The sequence below is a fragment of the Chiloscyllium punctatum genome, chromosome 32 (genome assembly GCF_047496795.1).
Source record: "Chiloscyllium punctatum isolate Juve2018m chromosome 32, sChiPun1.3, whole genome shotgun sequence".
Lineage (NCBI taxonomy): Eukaryota > Metazoa > Chordata > Chondrichthyes > Orectolobiformes > Hemiscylliidae > Chiloscyllium > Chiloscyllium punctatum.
The window spans coordinates 38,801,404-38,817,944 of record NC_092770.1 but is presented as its reverse complement, the minus strand read 5'-3'; the positions used below and the strand labels follow the sequence as shown (position 1 = coordinate 38,817,944).

Here is a 16,541-nt window from a genome sequence, read left to right as displayed (position 1 = left end):
GAGTAGTCTCAGTGCCTGGATACAGCAAATAAAGCCATAGACTTGCTCGCTTTCAGGGATGTGTATTGGGGAACTGCACATTCTTTGGTGTCAAACCAAAAGAGGGTTTAATGCAGGTTTTGAAACAATTCCAAATTTATGACATCTGGAAAAATATCATTTGCTACTAAGGTACTACCTTTAATATGCAAATTTCCCTGATTGCTGATGGAGGGAAGTTGTAAAGTATCTAAAGTATTTCACCTTCTTTCCAAAATCACTGAGCATGGCAATCAAACATGTAATAAAATGTATTTCTGGGTGATAGTGATGGTGGCAGGGGTAGGGGGATTGTATTGGTTTCAGAACTCTGTGGAGATCTGTGGATTCCTTCTGTTCCTTAGGAAACTGAGCTGCTGAGCTCAGGTTGACAGATTGCAGATGTCAATCCTCATTGGAGGAGTAAATTAAAAATTAAGGGCCTCTATTCCCGGACTCATCATGATAGTTTAGGATTTAATCAAGACTGCAAATTCCCTAATTTACTTGCCTTTAATAAGAGTTACTACTTATTTCAAAGGTGTAGGTTCAAGCTACACAAACAAATAAGAATTGTAATCACATAACTCTATTAGTTAAAACTCTATTTCCCTCAAACTCCCTTATACATTGTTGCAGATAGACAAAAAGAAATTGGTGTTGTGAGTTGAGGAGATATTTGGGAAGGCTGATCAATGGTCCCTGTTTCCAAGGTTTGCTATGATGATCCTTTTGGCTTACCAGGACCTGCCTGTCATCAACATCTTTCTTCTCCAGGTACTTTCATAGAATATCGAACAATACAGTACAGGAATGGGCCCTTTGGCCCTTGATGTTGTGCTGAACATGACACTAAATAAACTAGTCCCTTCTGCCTGCCCTTGGTCCACATCCCTCCATTCCATATGCATATTCATGTGCTTATCTAAAAGTCTCTTAAACACTCCTATCATATCAGCCTCCACCACCATCCCGGCAGCATGTTCCAGGCTCATCCCATTCTCGGGGTAAAAAACTTGCCCCTCACATCTCCTTTGAACTTTTCCCCCTCTCACCTTAAATGCATGCACCCTACTTTCCTGCTCTGGGAAAAAAAATCTAACTGTAAACCCTATAAATGCATCTCACAATTTTATAGACTGCTATCAAGTCTCCCCTCAGTATCCGCTGCTCCAGAGAAATCAACCCCAATTTTTCTAGCCTCTGCTTATAACTCATACCCTCTAATCCAGGCAGCATCCTGGTAAAAGTCTTCTGCACCGTCTCCAAAGCCTCCACCTCCCTCCTATAATGTGGTGGCCAAAACTGAATGCAATACTCTAAGTGTGGCCTATCCAAAGTCTTATAAAGCTGCAACATGACATTCTGACTCTTGTATTCAATTACCCGACCAACAAAGGCAAGCAGGTCATATGCCTTCTTTACCACCCTATCTACCTGTGTGGCCACTTTAGGGAACTATGGACTTGAACTCCAAGATCCCTCTCAACAATGTTGTTCAGTGTTGTATACTTTTTCTTAACATTTGATCTCCCAAAGTACAGCACCTCACACTTACCCAGATTAAACTCCATCTGCCATTTCTCCATCCATATATGCAACTGATCTATATTCTGCTCTATCCTTTGACAACCTTCTCCACTATCCACAGCTCTACCAATCTTTGTATCATCTGCAAATTTACTATCCCATCCATCTACATTTTCATCCAAGGTATTTGTATCTATCACAAACATAAGACACATATTTAACCTGATTGTAGGAGGCACAAAGTGACAGGCTCACAACTTATAATCTCTCTGATTTATTCGTAAATAACAATAGTTTATAGCAACTGGTAGTGGAAAATAAATGTCTTTCTTCAACCTTGAGACATTTTTTTACTTCAGGGTTAAGGACACTACCCCTTCTTTCAGAGATCTGAAGGTTTCTGACTATGTCATTCACAACCACTAGCTGTTCAATTGCTCAGAGCCAATTACAGCAGTTATTAATAGGCAGAAGGCATTTATCATTGACAACTAGTTATTATGCCACAGACAAATCAATTACTTGATACCAGTCAAATTTTGTACACATTCCCCTGTGCCAGTTCATCTGCAACTAAACTTCCCCTATTGGTTGAACATACATGTCAACAGCATATACAATAAATGTAACAAGCTGATTGCTTGCTTTTAAAAGGTGCAGCAATTCCCTCCACAACTCTTGGTTTTAACAACAGCTTTTTTCCCCTTTCAGTCCATAATTAAAGATACAAAAAAATGAAAACATTTGATCTTTACAGAGAACAAAGCCTCAGAGGGTTCTGTGGTTTAATTCACTTGAACTGTATTGATGGCAGTTGCTAGAGTCGTCAAACTTTAGGAGAATTAACTTCCCATGTCATACAGCTTTAGGGAGAGGTCATTTAAAATCTGCCCCATATCTTTTTGAAGAATACTACACTCAGGTAGGCTGTCTGGCCACTGCTGTGCTGTACTAAAGTTTAAAACTGGGTGAGGCATCTTCTTCCCTCTCATTCTGTCTACGTGGGAGAAGGTTTGGTTAATCCAACTTCTTGCTCTGCCAGAGGGTGTGGGCTTCTTTTCATCTACAGTTATCTGCCTATGCAAATTTTGTGCATTGCTAATTAATTCTGGAGAGAAGGGCTCTGTTGGCTACATTTTAGCTGCATCTCCCACAATCTTTGCTACTTGCGATCTAGTACACTGGCAGTCTTTTAACTCTTTAACTGGATGAGGAATTCATTTCAGCATCTGCCCGCTAGTATGGAAACCCTTTGGGCTTTGTCTTAAATCAACATTAGGATTACTCCCTTCAATTCATCTAAGTTCTATGTGCTTTTCTTGGACTCTTTGCATCCTTTTCAGTATCAGTTCAGCCCTTTAATCACAGAGGGTTTTATCTGGATTGCTGTTTTGGATTCTACTGCCCCAGACAAGGCCACTGAACCTAGTCCAGCTTTCTGTACCTTTGCAGAACCTTGAAGTGATTCGTTCACTTCCTTTCCATGGGAGCCAGGCAGAATCCTGTTTGCTCTGTTTATCTCTGAGTCCTCTCTTGACACTATTTACTCTGGCCTTTTAATAGCTTGGCCTCCCTCAATTCCTGTGGCTGCTCGGTCTCCCTTGTGGTGCCTGTCTGGCCTGGACCTGTTGGGGTTACTGTATCTTAATTGTTGGCCAGCTCATTCCTGAGTAGGAAGTCTATCCTTGCAAGAGAAGCTTCAGAACGATCTCTATGATTAAGAGACCCCTGACTAAAATCACACAAAACTTGGTGGAGAGCAAAAGACATGCACCCTACAATCCCTCCTCTGATATGGGCCTGAAATGAGAGCTTGAGTAACCCGAGTGTCTGAATACAGCAAATAAAGCTGTAGACTTTCTTGCTTTCAGGGACGTGTACTGGGGAACTGCACATTCTTTGGTGTCAAGTCAAAAGGAGGGTTTGTTCCTGAATTCAACCTGGGAAATGGACTGCAACACATTCTCACACACATTCATCCACAAAAGAGAGAAGGAGAGAAGTTACAAATTAATTCACAAGGATATCAGGATTATTTTCCATGCATGCAAGAGGTCAGTAATTCAATGCCTAGTTGAGGTTGCCTCAGTTGACAGGAATCCCTTCTGCAGGAAAACAGATGAAACTGAAGAGCTATTGACGGTGTAGTAGTTGAACAATCACAAGTTTCCTTCCAAAAATCAGACCGTGGACAGATACTGAGATTAAAGCCTGACATTTCGCTAAGGCTATAGCTACTTGCTTTTCTGTTGTTGTAAGTTGACTGACTAATACAAGCCAAAACTGTATATTGAAAGGAGATTCAAATAAACCAGCACTGTCAATCATATGACTGGGGCTTCTGGTTGAAACACTCTGCTAACAAAGAGAATTTTAATGTCCACTCATCAGAAATCATGTTGTTTTGTAGCAGGTAACTGTGGAGTCATTGCTAAGTTAGACATCTCATCTACTAGTCCCATGTGTTGTCTTGACTGGAATGAATGTATTGGTTTCGGGTTCTCTTTCATTTGACATCTATATAAGTGATTCGGATGACAACATAGAAGGCATGGTTAGTAAGTTTGCAGATGACACCAAAATCAGTGGCACAGTAGACTGCGAAGGTTTTCTAAGATCACAAAGAGATCTTGATCAAATGAGTCAGTGGGCTGAAAAATGGCAGATGGAGTTCAATCTGGAGAAATGCCAGGTCTTTTATTTTGCTCCTACAAACAAGGGTAGGACTTATACAATTAATGGTAGGGCTTTGGGAAGTGTTGTAGAATTTTTTGAGGTGTGCATCACATATAGACAGTGTGATTAAAAAGGCATTTAGCACACTTGCTCAGTCCTTTGAGTATAAGGGTTGGGAACTTCATGTTGAGGTTGTACAGGACATTAGTGAGGCCTCTTCTGGAATACTGTGTCCAGTTCTGATTGCCTCATTACAGGAAGGATATTATCAAGCTGGAGAGGGTTCAGTAAAGATTTAACGTGATTTTACTGGGTATAGAAGGTCTGAGTTATAAAGAAAGACTGGAAATAGGATGGGGACTTTTTTTTTGGTGGAGCATAAGAGGTGGCCTTACAGAAGTTTATAAAACAATAACAGGTACAGATAGAGTTAATGGTAGTTGTTCTTTCCCTAGGATGGAGAATTTCAAGACTAGAGGGCACATTTTTCTGGTGAGAGGAGAGAGATTTAAAAAAGATATCAGAGGCAATTTTTTTTTTACAGATGGTAGTTCACGTATGGAGTGAACTTTCTGAGGAATGGTTGTAGATACAATTACAATGTTTAAAAGGCTTTAGGATAAGTACATAAATAGGAAATGTTTGGAGGGATATGGGCCAGGACAGGCAGGTGGGACTAGTTTAGTTGAGGATTATGTTTGGCATGGATTGGTTTGACCAAAGGGTCTGTTTCCATGCTGTATGACTCTATAACTTTATGAATGCACTACCATATTTTAAGGAGGCCATCAGCTTTTGTCCTGATAATTGCTGGAAATTTCTGGAAACAATCAGTTTTTTCATTGTCCAAAAATACAGCAATAGACCAATTGACAATAGACAACAAAAAGTTAAGAAAGTTAATGCAGATTTTTTTTAAACAAATAATTAATTTCTCACTGCCCTCTGGGCATTATAAAGTCCTAACTTGTAACCAATGTCACAGCCTCCTTCACCAGCATCCCTGAATATATACCGTCCCAGCAGTAGTACAGACTCAGCAGAGATGGCAGAGTGATACACAATGAGGAAAAAATGGCTTTGGGAATCCTCAATGTTGACTTGGACCCGGTGAATTGCAATACATCAGGTCAAGGATGGCAACAAAACCTGCTGATTACCAACTCCCATCCTCTCTCAGGTGATTAATCAGTGCTCCTCTCAGTTGAACATCACTTGTAAAAATACTGAGAGCAGGAAGGGCACAAAATGCATTCTTGGTGGAATACTCAAATGTTTATCACCAAAAAATGGCTCAGTTGCACCACTACTGGCCAAGCCCAGACATAACAGCCTGTGACAAGTGGCGAGAGAACCAACAAGAGGGGAAAATTTAGGTGATACTGTCCTTTTAAATTTATCTAATGCAGTCACTGTGTTGTATTCATGGAGATGAAGTCCCAGCTTACACTAAAGATACCCTCCAGCATGTTGTGTAACACTATCACCATGCTAAATGAGATAGATTCAGAATAGATCTTGCAACTCGAACAGGGTATTCAAGAGACACTGTTGGCTACTTATAGCAGTTGAATTTATTCAATCAAAATATGCAAGCTCATAGCCCAGCATGTCTCTCATTTTACCACTGTCAATAAATCAGAGAACCAGCCCTGATTGAATATCAAGTTTATGAGACCATGTCTGGAGCAGCACCAGACATATCTAAAAATGGTGTTTCAACCTGATAAGACTATAGGTTGAAAATGGTAAATAATCTCAAAAGTATTGGATAAAATCAAAAACCTGAAGGAGGCCTGCCACATCTAAATCGTGGGTGATGTTAGGCAGCAAAACAACTGATGCGAGGAAGACGTTCCATCTGAAATGACGTGTGAACCCACCATGTCAGTGTAAAAGGTGAGGCATTTGCAACCATTATTAGCTGCTGAATGGATGATCCATTGCAGCCTCCTTCCCAGCCCATCATTGCAAGACTTTGAATAATTTGATGCACTCCACTTGATATCAAAACAATTGAAGGTACTGGGTATATCAAAAGTCCTGACAATATCACAAATATCTGGCTTGGCCAGACTTGTGCTCCAGAAATTGTGACAATTTTAGTTGAACCAGCAAGCCACAACCCTGGCATTCTGCTGACAATGTGGAAAATTGCCCAGGTATATCACCGTCACAAAGTGCAGGTTAAGTTCAATCTGACAATTGTGACCCCATCAGTTTATTCTCAATTTTGTCAGAAAGATGATAGAAAGTGTCAATGTTGGGATCACATCTGGCCGAATGGTTTATGATTGCAAGTCATTCTCCTTGGCCATGGATATCACTGCATGACTTCCTCAAAGTGGTGTCCCTGGCTCAATCCTTTTCAGCTGTTCCATCAATGACCCCCTTGGCTACCAATATCATTGCATGAGGTCCTCAGAGTAGTGTCGTAGGCTCAACCCTCTTCAGCTGCTTCATTAATTACCCCTGTCCTTTGTAAGAAATGAAGTGGGGATGCCCACTGTTCTCTGAAACTGTTCAGTAGTGTAGACAGCTGCTCAAATACTGAAGCAGTCCGTGCTCATGTGTAACACCACCTGGATAACATTCAGGCTTAGGATGTCAATGGTAAATGACATATTGCCAGGCAATGATATACTTCAGCAACACAGAATCTAAACTTCTTTTCTTGGCACTCAATGGCATTGCCACACTGAATCTCCCATCTTCATCATCCTAGAGGTCATCATTGACCAGATACTTAACTGGAGCAGCCATGTAAATATTAGGCTGCTAGACCAGTTCAGAGATGGAAACTTTTGCAGTAACTCACCACTTGGCACCCCAAAGCCTGTCCACCATCTACAAGACAAAATTCAGGAGTGCAATGGAGTACTTGCTCATTCCTTTTCCAAACATGCCACTGGTTCCAAGTAAAAAAATTCCTTGACTGTCAAGGGAGGAGTAAAATAGGCAATTAAAGCTTAGTAGCAGTACTTCCTACTTCAAGACTTGGGAGATATACTTCCTGTACACTATCCCTAGCCACCACTGAGAAGAAATGGATGAATTAATATTATTTTACCTACCCCATTCCTCAAATTTCTATTTGTCATAACTAATTTTCCTTGTGGCCCAAACCAAAAGTGTAATTTGTGTGAAAATGTACTTTTACATTTTTACAGGAGGCATTATCACTGGACTGTTAATCCAGAAACCTAGGTAATGTTCTGGGAACCTGGGTTCAAATCCCGCCATGGCAGATGGTGGAATTTGAGTTCACAAAAATCTGGAATTAAGTGTCTAATGATGACCATGACAATTGTTGATTATCAGAAAAAAAAACCCATGCAGTCCATTAGGGAAGGAAACTATCATCCTTACCTAATCTGGCCTACATGTGGCTCTAGGCCCACAATAAGTTTGTTAACTCTTAGCTGCCCTCTGTCTTGGCAATATTTGCTGGCCTAGCCAGTGTTGCCCACATCTCATGAATGAAAAAAAATTGTTTAAACTGACGACATTTCCAAGTGATAATGTTGTATAAAGCACCATTTTGTACAAGTATTGAACTATGTACAAAGCCCAAGCATAATCTGAAACTTTCCAAATAGCACTTAATTTTAGCACTTCGATTTCTTTTTCATTAGGCCCACCAAAGCCATTGTCTATTTTTTCTATGATGGCAAGCTAAATATTACTTCTCACCTGAAATTTTCTCCTGGCAACAAAATATTGCATTCGGCGAATAACCTTTACGGCAGCTCTGTGTGCTTCTGATAATCTGTAAAACAGTGGGGAACAAAAGTTCTATTTAATGTTTTCCAGTGAAATAGTGTATAAATACACTGGATGGGATAGAGCCAAACCATGCACACTGGATGGTCTCAAACTCAACTGTGCTGAATTATGAAAGTTAGTGTAGATACAATTAACTATAATTCACTTGGGATGGGGAAAGAAAGAACAACACACAAAAAGGATAACAAGTATTCAAATAATTTAGAGTTTATTATAGGCCTTACTGATAAATTTTCCATGCTTTCCCTTAAGTTAAAGGAACTACTTTATTGTTCATCAAATCTTCTATTCCATCTATTTAGGTCAGATTTATTTTCCACAGAATGACTCAAATCATGACAAATACAGCAGTTCAGGCAGCATCCAGCACCACTAATCCAAAATCTGGTTTCCAGCATCTGCAGTCATTGTTTTTACCTAATACACTACCTGTACCCATCCAATGAAATATAGACATGAAACAATACATTGATCTAAGTGTGGTATTTCTCTATGTATGGATTAAAGTTTATTGAAACCAAGTTTGAAATTAGAACATAGAACATAGAACATAGAAAAATATAGCAAAGAACAGGCATGATTTTCTTTCTGGAAATAGGTTTGGTATTTTGTCCACTGATATCCTACATTATCTTGCCATCTTCAATTTTAACATATTCAAAAGATCATCTGAAATCATTGGGGATTTGTTTTAAATATGCAGGTCAGTGTCCAATTGCATTTTGTTCATTTTGTTAACTTCATTGATTTCCTTGTGTCAGCAAAAGCATAAATGCTCAAATTACCCTCATGTGATCCCAGAAAGAAAAATGAGATATATTGGTTTGACTCATCTTGTACACTTCAAGATTGAAGATCAGTGTGTTCATAACCAGCTATATTGGGTTTTCCCTCAGGAATACTTCACATTGTTCTGTGCTCACAATTAATCTTTTGTTTCTTGGCTTTCACCCAAACCTTTGCTCACATCAACCAGCCAGCTATTTTCTTCCATTAGTTTGGGTTAGCAGCAAGCATTTGGAGAAATGCAAAAGTACTTAGTGTACTGCTGACCTGTGTAATCATAGCTAAAAATCACACAACACCAGGTTATAGTCCAACAGGTTTATTTAAAAGTACAAGCTTTCAGAGTGCTGCTCCTTCATCAGATTGCTAGTATGCAGGATCATAGGACACAGAATTTATAGTCATTTGTGTAATCATGTCCTTCTCTTCATCTGTTGCAAGTACCTCTGTGTGTAGTCTGTGGCAGGCATTAAGGTCATGGTGTCAGAATGGTAGAGCTGAAAATGTGTGGATTTTTAGACCTTAAAAGGGCCAGATAATGAAAGAAAAAGCAAGGAAGACAAACAGTCTGCAACTTTGAAGACACCCACTTTGAACCTTTATTAATATTACTTATAACAGAATTTGTTCAATATCAGAGGTGAAGGCAAGGCCAAAATAATTAATTAATTAATATGTGACCAAACAGATACATCCAGCTTAATCCTTTGCATTTGGACAACTAAAAATTATCTCATTAGAGATATTTCTGTTTTAGGCACAAAGGATCCTGTCATGAGATTACATCTACTGAGAAAGGAGAAGAAAGACATTTTGCAGGTTTTGGCTGTCTTACTATTTTAAAATAAGTGAGAGTGGAAAGCCACGTCAGCATCGATAAGGAGAGTTTTAGGTAGCCTCAGTTCAAGCATGCATGTTAACATGGAACTGAAAAGGAAGGGGATATCAAAAAATTGACAACTTGGACTAGCAGTATGGTAGCAGTGGGGGAAAAAAAGGAAAATTTAAAGTATCTATACAGCTAAAAGATCTCAACAAAACTTTGAAGATATCACAGTGCCACGATACAATCACTGAAGAACTTTTGCAACAACTTGCCAAAGCAAAGTTCTTCACTACCCTCAAAGTGAAGGATGGTTACTGGTAAGTGAAGCAGCCATTTTCTAACTACATTCTGGATACCATTCGGTATAGACAGATAGTTACAGAGTGGCATTTCCACTGCTTCAGAAAGTATCAACACAGACAGCATGATATTTATAATCATCAGGGAATCAAGGCAGGAAAGTGGATTTGAGGATGATCAGATTAGCCATGATCTCATTGAATGGTTGGAACAGACTAATTATGCTGAATATCTCCTTCAGCTCCTATGTCTTATGGTGTTATGGTGATGGTTATCTTCCAGGTGGGGAAGCTATTGCAGATAACTTGCTTTTCTGTGGATGTGGAAACACAATGGAAGAAGTCATCTCAGACCTTGATCAGTATCTAGTGTAACTACAAGAGAGAGATTTTGAGATTAACCGGAAATTGTATATGAAAACACTAATTGAAGATTGCTAAATTCAAGTAAATAGGTTGTTTATCAACAGCAAAATGACTTCACCAGGGTCCTGTCAAAGAGAGCAGTAGCAGGGATGCAGCAACCAAAAGATGTGAAAGCAATATAATTATTTGCTGGATTCAGGAACAATTTACCATATTTCCTGTTTAATTTGACATCAAATTAAAAGTGCGAAACTCTATTCATGTTCACTTAAGGACATACAGTTGTATTGGGGCACAGAACCAAAAGCAGTTTTCCCAAGAATCAAACAACTAGCGATAACAATGCCAGTGTTGAGGTACTACAATGATGAAGTTACCTTGCAACCTAGCAAAAGGAGCAACCATTATGAAGCAAGGAAAACTAGTTATATTTATATACTGTGTGTAAAGACAAAGTGAATGATGTTATGCTCAGATAATGAAACATGCTTGGCTATTGCCTTTGTTTGCAAGCCTTGTAATCAATGTTTGTTTGGTAGAGCCTAAGTGACAGTGGAATCTGACTATAAGCCAATTCCTCAAACTACTTCTTGCTGATACAAAGCATCTGCAAGGAATGTTACTTTATTTGCAGAGATATAATCTGGATGTGGCACACTCGCAAGGGAAACAGATGTACATTGCCAACATACTATGGAGAATGGCACTCTTCATAAAAGGATGATAAGACAGAGTATGAAACCTAACAGATTTAATGAGCTTGACAAGCTCTGGAAGTTATCAGTCCAGCAGATTCATGAATCCAATAAACTAATATCTTGTTCTAAACAAGCAAACTGCGTAACACAATATAGTTCTTTAAGTGCTGACAACAGCAATGATTTACCTGTTCCTACAAGAGTACACTGAGCATACAGAGATGAAGTGATAGCAAAGATGCAAAGATACAAAGGAAATAAAGTCATTATCCCCAAGGAGTTGAGAAAAAAAGATGTTGAAGCACAACCATTCAAGCATCAAGAAATTAAGTCTAGTCTGAGGCAGTGCTCAACTAGACAAACATGAGAAATTAAGTTCGAACTGCTTGTAACAAATATCAAGCCAAAGTTCTGTTTATAACACATGACATTCCGGTCAAACCAAATGAGAAAGCTTGGAATAGTCTTCTTTATATTCACAGGAAATTATTCCTGAAAGCTCACTTCAGTTGTTACGACATTGCAGACATAACAATAAATGACATTGGCCCTTGATAAGAGAGTGGAGAATTCAGTCACTACCTAATGGCACCCATACTATCATCACCGAAATGGAAAGGCTGAAATGACTTTTAAAATCACCAAAGGGATCATTAAAAAAAATCAAACAAATCCAGCATACACTTGTACAAGGCAATCCTTGAGTGGAGAAATATGCCTACTGAATACTTAGAAAGTAATCTAGCCCAATGCCTAATGTCACATCGCACTCAAGTTACTCTTGCAATCATGAAAAAAAACTAATGAATCCATTATTAGTAACAGGCATTAGTGACAAAATTAAGGTGAAACAACAGTCAACTTTCACTTTGACAAAACTTTCTCGTCACTGCTAGAGCTGAGCATTGGAGAGCCAGTCAGAGTGCAAGCAGTCAATGTACTTAACACTTCCAACAGAAGTCAGTTCACATGGTAACTTGGGACTTGAGGAAAGCAGTTGTCACCTCAATTGCTTGCATTGAATATGAGCTGATATGTTGACACAACTGCAGACAAATGGACAAGCAGTTCCTTGACTGCAGGCAACAGATCAGGAAGGAATGATACCACTTCAGGCTCAAAAATTCACTATTCTAAAGCAATAAAAATGTATCAACAACACATCAACATCATTTTCCATAGGAAGTACATTCTCTGGAGAAGGTGAATCAATTTATGAATGAGAAGTTATTACAGGAATTATCAACAACTCACACTAGTAATTTGGAGACCAGCATGGTTTAAAGACAGTGTATGCAATGCATTTGCAGAGACTGGTAAAAGTGGAACAGCCTTGAATTAACACACAATTTTATTGGCAAATAATAACGTTTTAAAATACATGGATGTAAGCTTGCTTGCTGAGCTGGAAGGTTCGTTTTCAGACATTTCGTCACCATACTAGGTAACATCATCAGTGAACCTCCAGTGAAGAAATGGTGGTATGGCCCGCTTTTTATTTATGTATCTTTACATACAGCTGAGGAAGGACACCACTTTGACTGGGACAACATGTCTATCCTAGGACAAGCCAACAAAGACACGTGCGAGAATTCCTAGAAGCATGGCACTCCAACTGGAACTCTTTCAACAAACACACCTAGTATGGTGATGAAACGTCTGAAAATGAACCTTCCAGCTCATTGAGCAAATGTACATCCAGAACCTCAACCTGAGCTACAAATCTTCCCAAAACCTGCTTTCAAAATATATACATAGGAAACTTACATACCTTGTAACTCAAAATGCTAACGCATGCAACTTATTTTGATGTGAAATAGTATGTTTGACGAAAAGTAATTATATGTAGCACACTAGCTGTCTTCCTGTAGTCTTGTTACCATTGTAAGTGCCTGTGTGTGCAGTCTGTGGCAATCATTAAACACACATCATTTGAAACAGTATGTAAATGATACCGGGGGTTAAACTTATCTGACAATTATCACCTTAAATTTGTCAAGTTATTGTCATGTCACTTGAGTACAGTTAAAGTTTCACACATAGACCCATCATTACACCAAAGAGATATTGTGACTGAAATTGAGTGATGCATTTGATACATATGATACATTTACAACATTTCTTCAAGAATAACTAACAAACAAAATTGTCATCAATCTTGTCATAGTGATACAGTTATGAATGTGGCTGTGATTAAAAAAATAGTACCTGCCTGAACTGTACAGTCTATTGTATCTTCTACATATCATGCCAAATAAAACAAGAGTCACTGCATAAATAATGAAATGACATGTTTCTGGACATTGTCAATTGCTAGATTACACTGCCACTGATCTGATATTTGCATATGTAATTTAAAGACATAGATGCACTCAAACACATTATAATATTATACCAAAGAACTCCAAGTGAAACAAATTTCTTAAAATTAATTAGGTTTTCCCACTTAATTATTAATTTCAATACCAAATAATTCTGCATGATATAATTCAAAATGCAAATGAATCATAATTTTGAAAATGTAACCTAATGTATTTGAGATTAATAATATGTTGCATCATTTATGATGAGAATTAATTTTTCAACCAGAAATCATTATTTACTTTGCTGACTGAAGTGTTTCTTATCTATTATTTTACTCCTGGCATGATGGTGGTAAGTACAATCTAGTTGAAGAGATAGAGGGAGTTCAGAAGTTGCAAACTAGTCAGCCTTTACATTTTTGGATGCTATCAAGTATATGTATCAGTTGAAGAACAGTCTAGCAATTTGACTTTTCAGAAACCCTGGGTGGCACAGTGGCATAGTGGTTAGCACTGCTGCCTCACAGGGCCAGAGACTAGGGTTCAACTCCTACCTCAGGCAACTCTGTGCGGAGTTTGCACATTCTCCCCGTGTCTGTGTGGGTTTGCTCCGGTTTCCTCCCACAGTCCAAAAATGTGCAGGTTAGGTGAATTGGCTATGCTAAATTGCCCATAGTGTTAGGTGAAGGGGGGAATGGGTCTGGGTGGGTTGTTCTTCGGAGGGCCGGTGTGGACTTGTTGGGCTGAAGGGCCTGTTTCCACACTAAGTAATCTAATCTAAAAACCCCTTTGCTTTTTAACTTTGACTCTTGCCTCCTGCTGGTGAGGCCATTTCTGTTGGATTAGATAAGAACAGCAAAGTAATGCGTCACTGAGATTCAGGATTTAAAAACTCCAAATGCATAATTTCATCTCTGCAACACAATACATGTTCTGAGTAAACATTAGTACAAGCGTTTAACAAGGACTTACTTTGTTTTTATTATACGCAAGGAGGTGAATTACAATTTATTATACCTTTTTACTGGAATATTTAGACAGAATTTCCAAAAGGTTTAGATTGCCATCATGTATTTTGTTCAAATACTATTTTTTGGAGAATAGGAAAAAAGTTTAAACAGGACAAGTGGCTTATGTTTAGCAATGGAGGCAATAAATACGAACAATCGTATCTAATTGTTGTCTGGAAGATTTAATCTTTTGTTGTTAAAATTTTCATTGTGGTTTTGTCAGAAAATTGATTGTCCTAAACAGACCAAAATCCACCACAAGTAGTGTTCCACCTTACACCTCGAAATAATCCCCTGAGTTTTGTCTTCAAGTTTAAAGAAAACCACTGAAGCTTAAGTAGGAACAGGTGTTGACTGCTAGAGGGAAAAGTGGATTAGACTGGATTAGCAGATGCATAAATTATTGTTATAGCCGACAAGAATTTTGAAGTATTTATTGACTTCAGAAGATAGATCATAGTGGCACAGGCAAACTATGTCTAAAATCATGAACTTTACATCAATACCGTCTAACACATGTTTCTTATTATTTTATTAGCTTTACTTTTTTCTCCTCTCCTCCTCCTGTAGACATTTAGAGAACAAGTTGAATATGGTCTCAGAAAGGGCTTGGGGACTATGATGTATGACTTAACCACATTCATTCCACAAACATTGTTCTGGCAGTTCATTTACAGATATTTCTATTCAACCTGTTTAGTGATGTTATTACAAACTTTTGGAGCAGGTGGGACTTGAGCCCAGGCTTCCTGCTCTAGTGGTTGGGACATTGCCACTGCACCACAAGAGATCTTACTTAGAGTATGTTGCATAAACCAGGACCTCCCAGATGGAACTTTATTCTTGTGAGATATTTTCTACCAACCTGGTCAGAGATGTTGTGACACTCCTCTGAGGCAGGCAGGCCTTGAACCCAAGCAGAAAGTGAGGACTTGGAAGAGGCTAGGAGAAAGTGAGAAACTCAAGTCTCCTGGTCCAGGCAGAGACACTACCATTGCATCACTAGAGCCCTTCTTGCTCATTTATGTGGTCACAGTCTACAGCTAGTGCGAAGTGTGCTATTAATTGGCTATACATCTACAGGAGGCACAAAATCTTGAAATGCTACAGACGTACCTGTGCTAATTAAAGCAAACCTGTACCTCATACAAGGGAGAAGTGCTTTTCTGGAACAGTTGCTGAAATATACCGCAAAAGTGAATTGGATTTGAAAAAGGCACAGAGGAGCACTGTCTGGTAAAGAGCAGGCATCAAGTGTCTCTGATGCACCACTGGAGGTTGTGGTGCTTGAGGTGGAACAGGTGATATGGGTCCTTCATATGTAAGAGGTCAGGTGGTCCTCTAAATAAACTTTGAAAGGCAAAGGGAGAGAATAGCTCTCTCATTCATCAGAGTATAGCCCTGATGACTTGAACACAACAGTGAACAAAGCTCAATGTTCAATATTACTGAATATATCAACAGATTATGCAAAGCACCACAGAAGCATAGAAGGCTCCTAGAAATTTATGGCATAGGAGAAGGCTCATCAGCTCATTATATTGGTGTTGGCTAAGAAACGTCTATCCCACCAAATCTCACTTACCAGCCTCTTGGCTTGTATCCTCTTAGGTTGTGGCTCTTCAAATTACTTTTAAAGGCAGCAAAGTCATAAGCTGATTGGTTGGTGAGTATTCAGTGAAAGTGCCTGTTTGTAAAGAGTTGACTGGTGAGTAATTTTACTTTCTATATCCTAGTGTCCAATTTAGTGTAAATAATCTGAAAATAAATTTAAGATAATGACAGGACAGCTCAGCTATGTGCAATGTTTATCCTGTATCATGTGGTGAGTCTTGGATGCTTCATATGGCCTAGAAATGTAGGCAAATGTGAAGACTGCAGATGCTGGAAACCAGAGTATAGGTTAGAGTGGTGCTGGAAAAGCACAGCAGGTCAGGCAGCATCCGAGGAGCAGGAAAATCGACGTTTCAGGCAAAAGCCCTTCATCAGGAATAGCTCTATTCCTGATGAAGGGCTTTTGCCTGAAACGTCGAATTTCCTGCTCTCCGGATACTGCCTGGTCTCTGTGCTTTCCCTGGCCTAGAAATGTCTCCAGTTACAAAAACTTGAGCCTTGAGATTTGGAATCTGAAAGACAGCTGGAATCACTGTATTGCGTCACTAAGTTGAGAACTACATTGGTAACACAATTAAGAAAACAGTTGCATTGCAGATCAAAAGCACGCAAGCAAAGAGGATATGGGG

General features: G+C 39.0%; 1 protein-coding gene across 1 annotated transcript in view; it reads right to left on the bottom strand.

Annotated features, from left to right (window-relative positions):
* Positions 1–16,541, bottom strand: part of kcnq1.2 (potassium voltage-gated channel, KQT-like subfamily, member 1.2) — a 567,343-nt gene that overhangs the window by 217,366 nt on the left and 333,436 nt on the right. Inside the window, exon 14 of the mRNA XM_072552112.1 lies at positions 7,918–7,993. Coding sequence (XP_072408213.1) covers positions 7,918–7,993 — 76 coding nt within the window. The remainder of the gene's footprint in view (positions 1–7,917; positions 7,994–16,541) is intronic.